We start from the raw sequence: 16,643 nt of genomic DNA on the forward strand, positions 1-16,643 counted from the left end.
TCCCCCTCGTTCAGCCCTCCTTTTCCTCCCTCGTTCCTCGGGACGGCCGAACGGAACTTTCCGAAAGCATCCCCTGCGAATCGATCTTCCTTCCCCGAGGAGACGCGAGAATCTCTACGGAGCCTCTTTCAAAAGAATGGGAAAAAGAAACGTAACTCAACCACATCGAGGACCCATTAATTTCCAGGAACAATCCTATTTAATAGTACGGACACCTATTATTTATTATTAATTAATTTAATCCGGGCGATCGCTCGCAAAGAATTCCTATTTTTCGAGGGGTAGGATTTAAAATGAAATTTTGGATCAGAAGTGTTCGTAACTTTCGCTGCCCACCGTATAAAACAAAAATTCCGACTAGAGAGATGCCTAGAGCAGAAATTGATAAAGTGAGAACCGTCTTAATGTGATTATCCAGAGGTAATAAAAATCTTGAATGTAACTCGCCGGATAATTATTTGTAAATCGACGACATGTTGTCCGGCACTGAAAGGGGTAATGCAAAGTTAAATCTTGTAAAAGAACCTTGTCATTTCCCTGGAACTCTGTGCAGCCCTTTTTTCATCCCCTCGACGAATTTCCCGCGCGATGAGGGAAAGGAGGCAAGAGCGAAGATACGACAGGGAAGGACTGCGAAAGAGGGGAGAAAGGGACGACGGGCTGTTTGCGAGATCGCATAAAAATGACTTCTGTTATATCTCATTTTCACGTGATAATCTTCGACGTCGAGGGGGATGCCAAGAGCCGACGTCGCTCTTCGCGACATCTGCGCTCGCACGCGCCTTTTACACCTTTTACGCTTTTTACGCTTTTTACGCGTTTGCGTTATGATCGCGCCTCGTGTGCACCCTTAACGCCCCTTTCGTCGAGATAGATTTGCGATACAATAACAATATTCGGAGTTTTCGATGGCACTGTTACACGTTTACGGCACGCCAATGTCCCCATGAACTTTTTTCTTTCGGGAAATAATTATTAGTTTTATCTCGTAAAGTGATATGAAAGTGACGTTATGAAATAATTATATTAGATTTATCTCGCCTTAAAAATTCGTTTTTCGCTTGTCTCTCGTTTCTAGCATTAAGGCCAAGGATTAAATATTTCAATGATTACTCGATAATGCATAGTTTTGATAGATCCAATAACGGAATATAAATCATGCTCGGATTCGTTGGAAGCATTGTTGGCTGACAATAGAATGACTGGGTTATGCTTAAAAATATTCCCACGTGTTTCATTTCCTTTCGACTTAACCCATCCTCTTGCATAAAATGTGTCACGATCTATGCCTCTATTCTATGGGGGAATGAAACCAATCCGATCGATGATTGATCGATTGCTCCCCAGTGTGGATCGGTGTACTATCTGGTGACGGAGCTAGCGAGTGGCGGTGATCTCTTTTCGCACATTAAACGACAACCTTCGGGTCGCCTAGAAGAGAAGACGGTGAAGGTTTACGGCAGACAATTGGTGGCTGCATTGGACCACATGCATTCCAGGGGAGTGGTGCATCGGTGAGTGAGAATAAAAAAAGAGATAAAGAAAGGGACGACGAAGGGGCCATTACGGCATAATGCGTAAACGGTCACGATTGCACTCCTTTTCATCCTTGGCCGTACCTGTGGTTACCTGTATACACGTAGAGTGTTCCAAAACCTTGAAACTTAATACAGAGTGAATTCGAAACTACAATACTTAACTCCCGATAATTATTTACCGAGATATTAAAACACAAATCGTTCCAATCTTTTCAATATGAATTTGGAAGCTATAAGGAAGGCCCCGACACCCTTGAAAGAGGATTTCTTTTTTTTTTAAACTTATTAATAAATTAAGTCGCACGTCCTTAATGCGATAGCTTTAATAGTTAATAACTCGGTGAATAATTCCTCGAGGGAAAAGTGGTAAAGGAAGTTTCTACTCGAAACTTCGCCGACTTCTCCCGGAATTATTGCGAGGTCTGAAACACCCTGTATACACACGGGTTCATTTATTTCCCTCTTTCGGGCCAATGCGAGGTACCTTTACGCTTTGGCATTTTTCATTTCCCGGCTCGAAAATGAGAGGCGAGAGAAACGTATCGGTAATTCTCTCTGTGCTCGCCATTGGCCCTCCTCTCGTCCGCCACCCTTTTTGCGAGAGGGTGCACTACTTTTTCCACGGTCTCTTTCCTCCTCTCTCTTTTTTTCTTTTTTTTTTCCATTAAATTCGGAGCCGGCACAAGCGGAAAATTAAATTGGAGGTTACCATACACGGATCGTTTGTCCCTGTCCCCGCTTTCGTCGAAAAAGAACATGCCACGCAGTGGCCCGACGCGAATTTATATTTACACCGGGGCTTTCGCTTATTTCTGACATTAAGCTACCAAGAAACGGCCCTGGGACCCCTAAAGATGCAAAATGAATTCGGCCGAGCCTGGAACCCCAAATAAAAATTTCCGTGACCACGTGACTGTGGAGGTCCTTCGTTCTTCTGAATTTCTTTATAAGCATTACTTAAATCTTTTATGTAACATGACATTTCATGGGTGTCAAGACCTCTCTTAGGGCCTCTATATTCACGTGGCGAAGATTTAAAAAATTCGTTTCGTCGCAGAAGCTTGCCTTTCAAAAATGGATTAACGAGATCAGGGAAGGACTTTGGATCGAAATAAAAACATAATTGTTCGAGAAATGCATTCTCTTCCGAATTTAAAATCCCGTCTACACTTAAGCAACCCTTTAAAACGAAACGCTCGCGAATGGAGCGATCGAGAGGTCGCGGGTATCCCTTCGAAAGAAGGGGGCGAAAAAGAGGAGATGATTCCGCGCCTCGTGTGCGGAATCTTCCCGAGGGTGCGGATCGTTTCACCTACGTGTACGAGCTGGCAGATTGCCCCATTGGAGCGGGGTGTCGCGTTCGTAGAAAATTTCGATACATTATACAAAATTGAACGCCCCCTCCCGAGGTGACACATAATAACGCGAACACGTGACGCGCCGCACGGGGGTGGAGGAGGCTGACGAGAGGAGAAATTCCGGAATATAAAGTAGGCGCCCCGGCAGTTTGTTTTTGTCAAAAGTGCAAAATCTCAATCTCGGGTGATGTTGATAGATCGTCGCGTTTCGGGGCTGCACGGCGGAAGGGAAGCGGCCTTTTTCGCGAGGGTTGGGAATCGCCACGAGCGATTACGGGGCGAAAGATTAGCTCGGAACGACCGGCTACTTCGCCGACTAATGGGATTCCGAATAACGGCCTTCTTACGACGCTAATGGTCGATCGTTCCTCGGGCTGAAGCAGATTTGCTCCGAGATGTTGCCGAGATGTCCCAAACGCACCCCATAGAAGGTTTTCGGACCCCCTTCTTGCCTCGGGACGAGGGCCACCCTCGGCTCACAAAGAAACTTCGATTCCATTCCTTTTCAAATATGCTATCAACCACGGAAATATAAGGGATGCTTAAGAATGATATGAAAGGCGCTGAGAAATTTAATTCCAGATAGATAAATTAAAATTCATCTGTACCCTATTTAATGGTAATGCCGTTCCTAATACTCAAGTGGGTAGATAAGCTTACGCGTCACGTTATCGACATTTATATTAATATTGAAGTCTTTTACAGTCTACATTGATAATTATACGAACTGAAGCGTTCCATATGTCATCTCGGTAAAGTAACGAGATCGGTGCCAAACTGTCGAAATCCTGTGAATTTATTATTCTAACGACTGTTTAAGACCAGCGTCGCCATCTGTGACGTTTGGCTGCAACTAAATGTCTGCTCTAAAGACACGTGGTAACCCCGAGCCAAGCCTTGTAATCGTTGATGGAATTTGAAATGGGATTTTTTCTTGGGATTTGAAAATTTTAAAAGATAGATTACGTCGAACCTCTTTCTCGAGAAGAAAGTCGAGTTTTCCCAGGTCTCGTTATCGCGCTTAATCAGGCAGCCCGGCGCGCCAAATTTCTGAAGCCTTAATAATGGATCGAGCTGCCCGACCCTCGTTGCTGCCGAGAAAGGGCGAGAAGTGGAGCCTGGCAGGAGCGAATCCGAGTCCTACGGGACCCGAAAGGACGACTTATAAGTGAAACGCCAATTTTCTGCTCGTACCACTTCATCCCTGCCTGATCCAGATTAGGCCAGGCCTGGATATTTTCCTATTTCGAGGAGGCGCCCTTCGGCCCTTCCCCCGCGTTTCCGGAGGATCGCGAAAGCCGTGGGTCTTTGTACCCGGCAGGGTCCTCGGCCAGGATACACGGAGGAATAAAGGGTCCTCTGATCCTTACTGCTGGGTAATTGATCCGTCCTTTCCCTTATCCGGGGCCGGGTTTTCCTTCGCCCTCGCGTCTTTACACCCCCTCCCTCCGGAGAGAGAAAAAAAAGAATCTTTTGTCCGACTCCTCGAATCGCTCCCCGGGATCTCTCCTCGAATCTCGAAGCTCGAACCGCCGATGGATCTGCTTTTAATTTCGACGCACTCGCTTTTCCATTATTTGTCGGACAAGGCGGCCATTTTGTACCTCCTCCACCCTCGAGGAGACGCGAACCTCCTGCAGGACCTCGGAAACTCGAATATCAATCTGCACTATCCCCTAGGGCCCCCACGTTTCTAATTCCCATACCCCACACTGTTAAAAAAATTCATATCACCTTAAGGTGATACGAAAGTGTCGCATATACATAGCAAAAAATCAAAGTATTTATAAAACCTTTCCAAATAGGGTGCACCAAATAATCTAAAACTTCAACACGTGATTATGGAGGCTCTAAGGAAGAAAGCGTCGCCCGTGAAATTTCAATTTCTCGAAAAAAGACACTTCATGAACAGCGTTGTTCCTCAGCGCCTCCGTAATCGCGGGTTAAAGTTTCAGATAATTCGGTGCACCCAATTTGCAGAAAGGTTTCATCAATATTTGGATTTTTTCTTATGTATACATCACACTTTCATATCACCTTAAGCCTCCTTAGCGAGTAGCGAATATATCCAGAATAAAAGCAGGCCAGTAGATCGGAAAGTGCGCAGACGCGAAGCTGGGCACGTATCGGTGCATTCGAGCACACGTAATGCATCGATCCGATCGGAAAGCCGATCGAATCACAGATCACCGAGTTGAAATGCAACCGTATTCCCACACGGCCGTCCCGGCGTTTCGCCTCGCGTTCTTATTTCCTCCGTTGGACATGGACTCGTAAAGTGCAAGTACTAAAGTTCGCGGTTGTTCGCCAAACCCCGAAGCGATCGGTGCACTTTTGCGGGCCAATTCGCGGATCGATCGTTCCGTCACGGGGATCGCTCGAGCGATGCCGATTTACGTGTCGCTGATTTTGTCACGGCCTGGAGAGAACGGCCTTAAGGTGATATGAAAGTGCGATGTATATACATACCCAAAAAATCAACACATTAAAAAACTTTTCGACAAACTGGGTGCACCGAATTACCTAAAACATTAACACTTTTGCGGACCAATTCGCGGATCGATCGTTCCGTCACGGGGATCGCTCGAGCGATGCCGATTTACGTGTCGCTGATTTTGTCACGGCCTGGAGAGAACGGCCTTAAGGTGATATGAAAGTGCGATATATACCCAAAAAGTGAAAATATTTATAAAATTTTTCGCCAAACTGGGTGCACCGAATTATTTAAAAAATTAACACGTGACTATGGAGGCCCTAAGGAATAACCCGCTGCTCATGAAATTTCTTTTTTCGACTTTTTACATTTTTTTTTTTTTTCTCGAAAGATGTAAGACCTATGCGATTAGGGGTTTTTCAAAACGCCGGATTTTACAATCTGGATGAGACTTGTACAATGTCTGTAATATCTGTCTAAAGTATTACGCCAACGGTGATATCTTTACCTCTTCCCTCCCGAGGGAGGAAGGATTCGGGAATAGGGAATTTCGTCTCCACTGGGAAGAAAGGAAGGATTACCCGGCAAGTGACAAATGCACCTGCAGGGCCGGAATGTCGTACAAGGCGATCGTTTGCTCGGAATATCGTCTCATTCTATTGAATCGCGAGGTCGTGTGTCACGGCCCGAGAGCAAGGAGGATTTACGGTGTTTTTTTCCTTCCTTCTTTCGTTTTTTTTATCCACGCCCCGTTGAAAAGAGGAAAAAGAGAAGAGGAGCTTTCTCTCCTCGCGGAAGGGGCGGGATCGATACTCCTCTTATCGAACGGATCGATCGCGCCGATCGCTCTCCCGGTGTCGTAGACCATGGTCTCTCCTGGAATTTTCTCGTTGCACTCGGATGGAGCCGCTCGAAAAGCGGCGGGAAATTATACCACTCGCCAGCCGGGAAAGGATTCTTCAATGGAAATTCCTCCTGCCTACTACGCGAGGAGAAATACTACTTCCCGACTACCGACCGACGCTCCGCAGGATTCCTCCTCGTCGTAAGTAATATCCCCCGTTTGCCCCGTGCGATCCCGCAGGAATATCCCTGCTCTTAAACTTAGAAAACAGCGAAACTCCTTAAAAGAATCGACAGGATTTTTTTTCACATTTTTATTGTCAAAGAATTACCACGTGGAAAATTGTCAGGAAAAAGTACCATGGGATCTAGGACCTGCCTAGGACCTCTACCTCAGGAGCTCTCGTCCTAAGTAATATCCCCCGTTTGCCCCGTGCGATCCCGTAGGAATATCCCTGCTCTTAAACTTAGAAAACAGCGAAACTCCTTAAAAGGATCGACAGGATTTTTTTCACATTTTTATTGTCAAAGAATTACCACGTGGAAAATTGTCAGGAAAAAGTACCACGGGATCTAGGACCTCTACGTCAGGAGCTCTGTTCCACGTCGCGTTAACCCGTGCACTATATTTTGGATATTTTTAATAGGGTAGAAAAACACAACGGAGTTCCTTTTTTTTTCTGAGTCACGAATTATTTTCACGCTTAGACGTTTTCGAGGCGCAAACGACGCGAGGAAAAGGAGGCCCGCGAATTTGCCGGAGAGTTTTCGCGGGTCACCTTAACCCTTCCGTTCCGGGGACCACCTCGGGGCAAGGTTTATACTTTCCAGGATGTTGAGGGAAAGTTTCCTCGTAGTGGAGTAGGACGGGCGCAATATTTCGTCGTTTCCGGTGGCTGGCGCCTGACAGGACCGGATAGGGTAAGCCGTGCCCAGGGGAAACGATTGTTTTTCATCGGATAACCACCCTGGTTTCTGGAAGACTCGCACCCCCCGCCCATTACGCCACGGAAATTAACCGCAAATTAATTTAAACTTTCGTCGCGCCCCACCTAAACCAGCGACTGAATCTCAATAAATTGATTCGACGTTGACGCGGGCGATTTTTCTCCAACATCGAATTTCCTCTTCAAATCCAAGCGAGGCTCATCGTCCTCTTACAATCGTTGGTGAAAGTATTTTCCATATTTTCCCACCTGAATCCGTAATATTCCATTCCTACGGTATTCTAAATTCTTCGAGCTAGGTCTTGAGACTCTTCATTTTCGATCCTAAGCCTCCAAGAAGGGTAAAACATCGAAAACGCGCACGGACCACGCCATGTTGGTTCAAGTCCATGATAAATAAATAAATGTTTGATGAAAAATGAAACTCCGAGAGTTTCAGGACCTACTTTAGAGCCTCGATATCCCCGTGGTGGAATTTGAAACGAATCGGTGCACCCAATTCGGCAGATACTTTCAGCACTCCGGAAGCTGGGGCCACCCCTAAAGAGGCGGAAAGGATAAGAAAAGGATCCCAAGGATGGCGAGGGAAAGTTCGGCGGGAAAAGTGTTTTGGCAAACGGCGAGCTCGGCGAACCCTTGGCTATTTATTTAGCGCTTTCCCGTTTGATTTATCCCTTAAATCAATTAAGGATATCCGTGAGTCGAGGAGGAATCAGGAGAAGGAGGGGCCGGCGCAATCTCGGCGGAAGTGCCGACTTCCCCATCTTCTGCAAGACGGGTAGAGAGAGGAGAGTTCGCTCCTGGGGGGCGAAACAGGACGAGGTCGCGAGGAGGTCCTGTGGGCGAAGAGGGACCCCGTGGGAAAATCGAGAGCGGATCGAGGATCGATCCTGAAGGCTCAAAGAGAAAGGGCAAGACCCTCTCCCTTAATTAATTTCCTCCCAAGGATCGTTGAGCGGTCCTTCGGGCAGTTATCAATCGGCCGATATCCGGGATCGCGTCCAGGACCTCTTTTAGGAGACGTCGATCCTTAATAGAGAGGAAGCCTTTGGTTGCCTTATTGGGGCCGAGTCCGGGAATAAGGCTTCGAATTCAAAGGGTCGACCCTCCAAGGATCCGGAGGATACGGCGCGGTTTGCCCGTACTGTCCAGGACATGCAAAGGCCATTACGGGATTGGAAAATTAGCCGTTTCCACGGTCCCCAGGGTGGCTCCGAACTTTCTCATCTCAGGAATTGGTCGCTAATGTTGCGGGGGATAATGAATCCTTCCATACATTTTTTTTTCCTTTTTTTTTTCTTATTTCTAACTGAAACCTTGTCAACCCCAGTATGATAATTTTGATTGGCCTTCAGGCCATCGAATGCGTCCACGAGATTTATCGTGAGAAGCTTACTCTTTCGAGCTTGAGGAGTAAAGTGTACATTTTCAATGATAAATATAATTTAACAATTTCTTTTTTTTTCTTCAATTAAAAGAAACGTGCCTCAGGGTTAGCATTCACCGGAATATTCCCAAATCAGGTACCGAGCGTACAACCGATGTATCCGAAAAAAAAGAAAATGACACGTAACACTGGTGAGGAGCTCCTTGTCCCTCGACTAATTGCGGTCAGCAGACTCGCTAAGGACGGGCCTGGTCCACTTTGTTTCTCCGAACGCGACGCAAGAGGCCAGATTCGTAATCCGATTCGACCGGATGCGGTCCAAATGGAGGCCGCAAGCAGAAGAGCCCTTCAGGGTTTAACATGGTTGCGGTCACGGCGAAAGACTCGGACCGGAGGCCATTCAAGGCTCCGAGTGGAGCCGAGCTCGCAGGAGCCCGAGAGTAGAAAAATGATTTCCATTACCCATGCTCGGTGGACTAAGTACGTCCCTGCCGGGCCAGAGGGGAGCCCTGAGTAGCGGTATAAAAGGTCGGGCCGACCTAAAGAGAAATGGCCACGAGGAAGGTCGGAGGGGCTGCTCGAGGCGGGAAACGCAATTAGAGCTCAACCGGTCAGTGCCGGAGGGGTCTAAAGGATCGCTCGAGTGACCAGGACTAAAAGATCGAACTACCTCCCGAAATCAATGGGGTCTCTTCGACAACCTCCTCTTGGCAAGTCGTCCCCGATCGGTACATTTAAATGTACGAGTTGTAAAACTTCCGCCGCTAGAATCTGGCGTAAAAAATCGACAAAGAGGTGGAGGCCTACCTAGGATGTCAATCTATCGATACAAGAGCTAAATTGAATTGTCACGCGTTCGTATGTAAGGCCTAGCTAGGATATCATAAGTCAGGCCAATGGCGAAAGAGTAAAAAAAAAATGACGTTGATGTAATTTAATTTATCTATCGATACGAGATATAAGTGGAAATGTCACGCGTTCGTATGATTGTCTTGGGTGCCTGATTAAATTCTGACAAGGGGTTTTAATTTTGGAGTAACTAGGAAAAGTTGACTTGGTGCAAGTCCTAACTAAGCCTACCGTAGTTATGGCTGAGGATTACTGGAATCGGAGTCCTAGCGGGTATCTGGATGTTATCTGCCATTTCCTTGACTGTTTTCTACGCAAGGTACAGCCGGCATTACGTCCTGGGTCCTATTCCTGGCCAAGGAATCCCCTGGGATTCCAACAGGCCTCCGGGAAGACGCGGAACAAGTATTTGCCTTTGGTCTCACGCCAATCCAATTTCCCTGATATTGGATAAGTATCGCGAGAGCGATACTCCGATCGCGCTGCCAATGTTTGGTAAGGGGCATTTGCTGGCAGGATATTGCAGGACATCAGGGAAAAACGAACTTGCGCGATCTCGAACGGATAAGCCCGGGGAGGGCAAAGGGATATAAGTAAAGGCTAAGTGGATGCTGAGGAAGGGAGTTCCACAACCGGCCGCGGAATTGCGGAATTGCGGATTTCCTCTTGCCGGGGTGCAATCCCTGAAAATGACTTGAGCGATGCGAAGAAATTCCTAGGTAACGAAAATATTATTTCCAAACCATTAATGGAAAATAAATTGAAATTCCTGGTACATTTATTTTTACTTGTCTTAACTCAATGTCTCTTCCTCGGAAGATCGAATGTCGGAAGTTACTCTTAGGTCGTTATTTCAGAATTAGAGAAGGAATTAAATTTCCCTGAGAATTATCTCCGTAACACCCGATGTCTCTTCCGCATGAAAAGTCAAAGGCCGTTGATCCCAGTTCATGATTTATAGATTTTCGGATGAATGGATTTTGTGGACGAAAGAGAATCATTGATCGTTCGCCATTCTCGGAAGACCCTGGGCCCGATTTTTTACGCATTAAAATGCACGGGGTAAATGTCGGTTGGCCTGGATATCGATGAAAGTCATTTGCATACGGACCCATTTTAATGCTCCGTAACTGATTGATTTGTACCCGAAGGCGACGACACGCCTTTAGTCATTGTGATCGTTCAATTATTCGTCAATCTGGGAGCGATGGGTCCATTTTAATGCAATGCACGCCTCGCTTCCCAACAATGACATTTGCATGCGATGGAAAATGCAGGGCCAACGGTGCATCCAGCCTTATTTCATTTTCCCCTTTTCCTCGGCACCCGACATATTTTCCGTTGCAACGTCGGTTACATTTCCTTTGTAAACGGAATTATTTGTTCGATCGATTTGTCATGTTCCCCTCAACTTGTACCTTGAAGACACATCTAAACAAAATGAATTCCCTCTCTACAGAAAATTGCTTAAAATTCAACCCAGAATGAATAACTCTCGACGATGGCTCCCGGAAAACTGCAAAAAAGCTTAATTGGAAAAATCTTGAAAATCCTATTATTGATACGCTCACCCCGTCCTGTCAAGGGAATATTCGTCTGCTAACTAGGGCAATTTGACATTTCATGATTGGAAATCATGAAATTAATGTAAACCATGCCGGGGCGGTATTTGAACAGCCGTGTAAAATGCGAGACGCGATTTGCAGTTCAGGAGAGAAGGGAAGGAAAAATAATAGGCACCGGGAGAGAGATGGCCGGGCATATCGACGGAATAGCCAATTTCGGGAATATTCGGCAAATTCCCAGGCATTTTCCTGCTCCCGGGGGGAACTCATTGAAAACGCATTATAGATTTTCAATACACGGCCGCCACCCACTTTGTCCCACCCCTCGGACTCGACCCCCGACTATTGAAAAATGCCGATATGGCGTTTTCACGTGTATGTAAATAACTTGCGAAGGTACTTACGTCCTCGCTGAATCGACGTCCACGTAGGAATCCTCTCGAGGATGTCCAGGACCTTCGGATTCCAGTCTCCAGGATACGCCATCTTCCCCGAAGAAATGCAGTAGCGAGATGACGGCTTCCAATCGCTCCTTGGATGCCCCACAGACTCTAGAAATGCATTAAAAAAATTCTATCAGTAATTTACGGATACGTTAAAACTGGTGATACCGATATAATGTCAAGACAGTGAATAATTCTGTCCAGAAACCTACGAGAAACGATCGTGAAGTGTCTTTCGTATTGGTACAGCGGCGGCCATATTGAAGTGCGTCCCAACAAATTCGACAAAAAAACAGACATGTACATAAAAGAAATATTCCCAGTGGGTCGTTTATACGTCGAAATTGACGCTATCGACATAACGCCGAGGTGGGAAAAATGTCAGCCTTTTAATTCACGAGAAACAAACGGCAACCACTACCATGGCGGCCATTTTGGAGAACGTCGCTGCTCCCACCGAATGCTCGATAAAACCATCCCCATGAAAGCGCTACTTTCAAAGATAACGTTCGGAGGAATTATTTCACTGCGATGAACAGCCGTGTATACTGTAACCTCGTAGAATTACGGATAATTTGGGGGAACCGGCAGCGCCGGGAAATTTCGATTCCCCAGAGCACGGCGTCGACGTCGACGTCGATGGCGGCCATTTCGTGGCTCGTTTCGACGGGAACACAATAGTACGCTCCTAGGACCGGCAATGCATCATCTATGAGAGACCTGTTCTCGTAATATTCTATTATCTCTGGCCCTGGGAGTGCGAGAGAGACGACAAGAGGTCGCGACCGAGTCAAAGGCGCGAAGGCCAAAAGACAAGGGGCGCGAGAAAGAGATGGACAGAGGGGATAAGAGATGCCCAGGGAGGATGCGGAGTGCAACGAATGAGACTAATGACCCCACCGTGGTTCTTAATAACCAAGATCGTCTCGTTAATCATCATTACGCGCAGGTGGCCCTCGGTACCGAACCTCCTGCAGGCCGGCGCCTCTCCGCGCGATTCTTAAGCGCTTTAAGGAAACCCCAAAAAGGAGGATTGCCAAGGGGGGGCGGCTCTCTTTTCTCTCTTTTTCTTCCCGCGAATAAGCGGATTGTAAGCGTAGATTGCGAGCCGCGACGAGAAAATAGAGGAGGCGGAGGTAAAGTCGATTTTCCGCCCCGGGGTCCCACCCTGAGAAAAAGAAAAAAAAAGAAGACTTTCATTGAACCAAGGAAATATTTCATCGAGAGAAAACAAGAAAGATTTCCTTTAAGGAATAATTCGACTGGAATTATCTCCGATTAATTGGATGCGTCGTACCTCGGAATTATGTCGATTTCAATGAGCCTATTTGAGTCAGATAATTGTAACGCGACGTTTGCAGATGTCAACCTCCTGATATTAATTAATTGCCTGGGAATTTGGAATTTATATTAATTTGAAGTTTAGGTATTTATTTTATTCCGTTCACTTTTTATTTCTCTCTTGTGTGTAGTAGATACAAAAATGGCGAAGGGGAGATCTTGGGAAGGGGTACCTATCGCTTTGTCTCCGTACCTCAGCCAGCCAAATAATTGGATAATTTAATACTTCCGAGCCCATGGCCCCAGCAACATCGAGGAGTCTCTTTCCAGCGGACTTTCGAAAGTCCTCGGCATTGAAATCCGACGGGAGCTCGTGAATAAATTAAATTTCCTCTTCCCTTCCCTCGCCCCATCCTCCGCGTTTCCCTCAGCCGTGAATTGACGAGATCACGTCACGAAGGACGTGCAAAGAGGGACGGAAGAGCGGACACGGTCAAAGAACAGGGAGAGCAACGCGTTGCTATTTCGGCCCTTTCTTTTGCTAATTCCAGAAATCTTGGCCCCCTTTCCCTCGCCCCGTACAAAAATCCTCCCCTTTCCTTCTCAATATCTGGGCACGCACTTTTGCTCCTTTCTCCGAAAGTAATAAAGCGCGTAGAAGTCGACGCACGCGTCATGCAAATGCCTGCTGAGAAAACCACCCTGCTTTTCTCAGGGGTGGAAAACGCCGAAATTTGCGTGCCGGTGTTAAATTGCGCTCGGAATTTATTCGCGTTTATTTCAATCGGATAATTATTTTGTTGAATTAAGACACTTCTTTGGTACTATCCGAAGAAACTTATCATTGGTGCAATGAAATTCTTATTGCACTTGTTACTATCCAAAGAAACATTTCATCGGTTAAATGAAATTCTTATTGCACTTATGGTACTATCCAAAGAAACATTTCATCGGTTAAATGAAATTCTTATTGCACTTCTTTGGTACTATCCGAAGAAACATTTCATCGGTTAAATGAAATTCTTATTGCACTTATGGTACTATCCAAAGAAACATTTCATCGGTTAAATGAAATTCTTATTGCACTTCTTTGGTACTATCCGAAGAAACGTTTCATTGGTTAAATGAAATTCTTATTGCACTTGTTACTATCCAAAGAAACATTTCACCGGCTCATTGAAATTCTTATTGTACTTATGGTACTATCCAATGAGACATTTCACCGGCTCATTGAAATTCTTATTGCACTTATGGTACTATCCAATGAGACATTTCCTCCGTTCGGTGAAAAATTCTATTCTCGGTGTTTGCAAGTACTCTTAAAAATTAACTCCTGGCTAAGATTTTATATAAAACACTCCCATGTACGACGTCCACCCCGGAGAGGACGTACTCGCTAACGAGGGTGCTCCGTCGAGTCAACGCCGCGGCGGGAGCAGGCTCGGATCTCTCGAGTTCTCGAGTCAATGAACATCGCCTTTACGAGCAATCTATCGGGAATCCGGGGATTACGGCGCGAAGACGCGCGCCGAGGGATGATTTCGGCCGAAGTGCCTAGAAACGAGGGGCTGTCTCTCTCGCTCTCGAACGGGAGCGGCGAAAGATGAAAGATACGCGAGATTGGCTTAGCCATTCCGCGCGGCCCGGCCGGATATGGGGTTATATTGCGCCGGCTGGTTTATGGCCTTCGACTATAAACCCGCGGGATTTTTCGTCAAGGGTGCGAGCTTTTCAGGGGAGGCGCGAGTCGGCGATCGACGATTCGCGTTTCGCGTTTTGCACCTACCGGCGCGAAGGAGGGAACAGGGAAGAGACCGAGAGCCGAGGTGAACATCTCATCGACCGGTGCTTCGGGGTCGTTTATACAGTTTATACGACCCCTCGAAGCCACGATCGAATTTTACTCCGAGCCTTCCGTTCCCGGAACCAAGACCCTGATCCCGGTCGGAGGTGCAATCGTCCTGGTGCAACATCGTGGGAGACGTTACGGTGGAGGCAAGGGTGCAAGGGGACGAGCACTTGGAAGAGCGATATCTGGAATCGCGACCCTATGGGTGGTTTCTACTTCGAGAAAAAAAAAAATTCCTTTAATCGAAGGCATGTTTCATAGAACGATGCGAAGAAAATCCCGGTCGGAGGTACAATCGTCCTGGTGCAACGTCGTGGGAGACGTTACGGTGGAGGCAAGGGTGCAAGGGGACGAGCACTTGGAAGAGCGATATCTGGAATCGCGACCCTATGGGTGGTTTCTACATCGAGAAAAAAAAAATTCGTTTAATCGAAGGCATGTTTCATAGAACGATGCGAAGAAAATCCCGGTCGGAGGTGCAATCGTCCTGGTGCAACGTCGTGGGAGACGTTACGGTGGTGGCAAGGGTGCAAGGGGACGTGCACTTGGAAGAGCGATATCTGGAATCGCGACCCTATGGGTGGTTTCTATATCGAGAAAAAAAAAATTCGTTTAATCGAAGGCATGTTTCTTGTAACGATGCGAAGAAAATATCTTCTTTAATTCAAGGAATAATTATTTCACCTTGTTCTAGTCGAATGATTCTTCTTTAGATGAACAAAATACGGTCCGATTCATTTTTTTTGGGGGGGGTACGTGACGCGCTCCGAGGGATGAAAATTAATGCTGGGATCGTTCCGGAAAGAGAATCTAGATTCCCGCGGGCTGATTGGTCCCGGAATATCAGAAACACATCTTTTCCATTAGAACCTGTCAGGGCCAATGAGGAGCCGTCAATTCCCGTGTGTATTAGACGGTATCGGTGGTCGAATAACCTCTTCCTGGGGTGGTAACCTCTTGCAACCCCCTAACGAGTGCTTTTCTCCTTCGATCCTGGACTCTTCTCCCCGTCGAAGGGAAAATCACTCTTAATACATCACGTCCTCTTCCGAAGCGCGACTACGGGCCCATTTCATTAACTCGGCCAAAATGGAGCCGTTCCCTGGAAACAGTCGAGCCCATCCAACGACGTCTCTCCGGACATGAATTATTGCTTTCCCATCCTGGACCTGTGGGGAAATTCATCCCCATCCATACACCTTAGAACGTCTTTCGGAATTTTAAATCGGCCATCCTCCATCGCCGACGTGTCAATTTATGGCAATATTTCCGAGTACTTCCCAATTCCTCCCCATGGATTTTTCGCTGATTTTCTTTCACGGCGGATGTTCCTGACGAGATTTTTTTATCCATGGTGTTTTACACCGCTCATATATTTTGGGACAATTGGTGGTATTAATAAATGTCGATAGGAGCGAACTTGCGAAAGGCATTGTATTACTCAGGAAGTAAACTTGTAAATATGTAAATAAATAAATAAATGAATTATCATTGCTTTCACTTCCTGGATCTTATGGGAAATTCAATGTTAAACATCACCAGAACCTCATGGGAATATCATATAAACAGTGTATAAAATCAGGGAGAGAAAATCAATCGCCAATCCGAGTGGCCTCCACCCCCGGATTTCCCAGAGCTCCTCCTAAGCAAATTCGCCTCTCCTTCGGACAAATGGAACGATTTGGGAAAGTAATCGGTTTCCCGTGGGTCGGGCTCTCTGGGTCATTGATTTTGCAAAAGGGTCCTCGCACCTCATCGGAGCTAAGCCCAGAGAGAGCACGGCCGGGAAAGCGGGGGTTGCTCGGACCATAATTGACTCTATTAGTCGGGGGGGTGCCGGGGGAAAAAATGCCGCTTTCCGGGAGGTTTCCGATTACGCCCCATCGATAATCCCCGACCCCCCGTAAATAAACTATAAAATCTAATGATCGTAATTACCCGCGAACGACGCGCGCTCTGCGTTCCCTCCGCACCTTTGTGCCGACCTGGCCTCCCGAACAGATGCCAAATATTCGATTACGCATTGTTCGGGGCCACGCACGCACGCACGCATGCACGCGTGCTCCTGTATCGCGCAAACGTTATGTTAAGAGAGAGCCCGTAATAACGATCGCTTTCCTGCTTTCCGTTGTTGACTAATGCATTATGG

General features: G+C 46.7%; 1 protein-coding gene across 1 annotated transcript in view; it reads left to right on the plus strand.

Moving 5' to 3' along the window:
• LOC105702349 (MAP/microtubule affinity-regulating kinase 3) overlaps positions 1–16,643 on the plus strand; it is a 63,318-nt gene that overhangs the window by 14,334 nt on the left and 32,341 nt on the right. The window contains exon 3 of the mRNA XM_012429848.1: positions 1,348–1,514. Coding sequence (XP_012285271.1) covers positions 1,348–1,514 — 167 coding nt within the window. The remainder of the gene's footprint in view (positions 1–1,347; positions 1,515–16,643) is intronic.

Source organism: Orussus abietinus, unplaced genomic scaffold, assembly GCF_000612105.2.
Source record: "Orussus abietinus isolate OABI.00-Male unplaced genomic scaffold, Oabi_2.0 scaffold17, whole genome shotgun sequence".
NCBI classification, from domain to species: Eukaryota; Metazoa; Arthropoda; class Insecta; order Hymenoptera; family Orussidae; genus Orussus; species Orussus abietinus.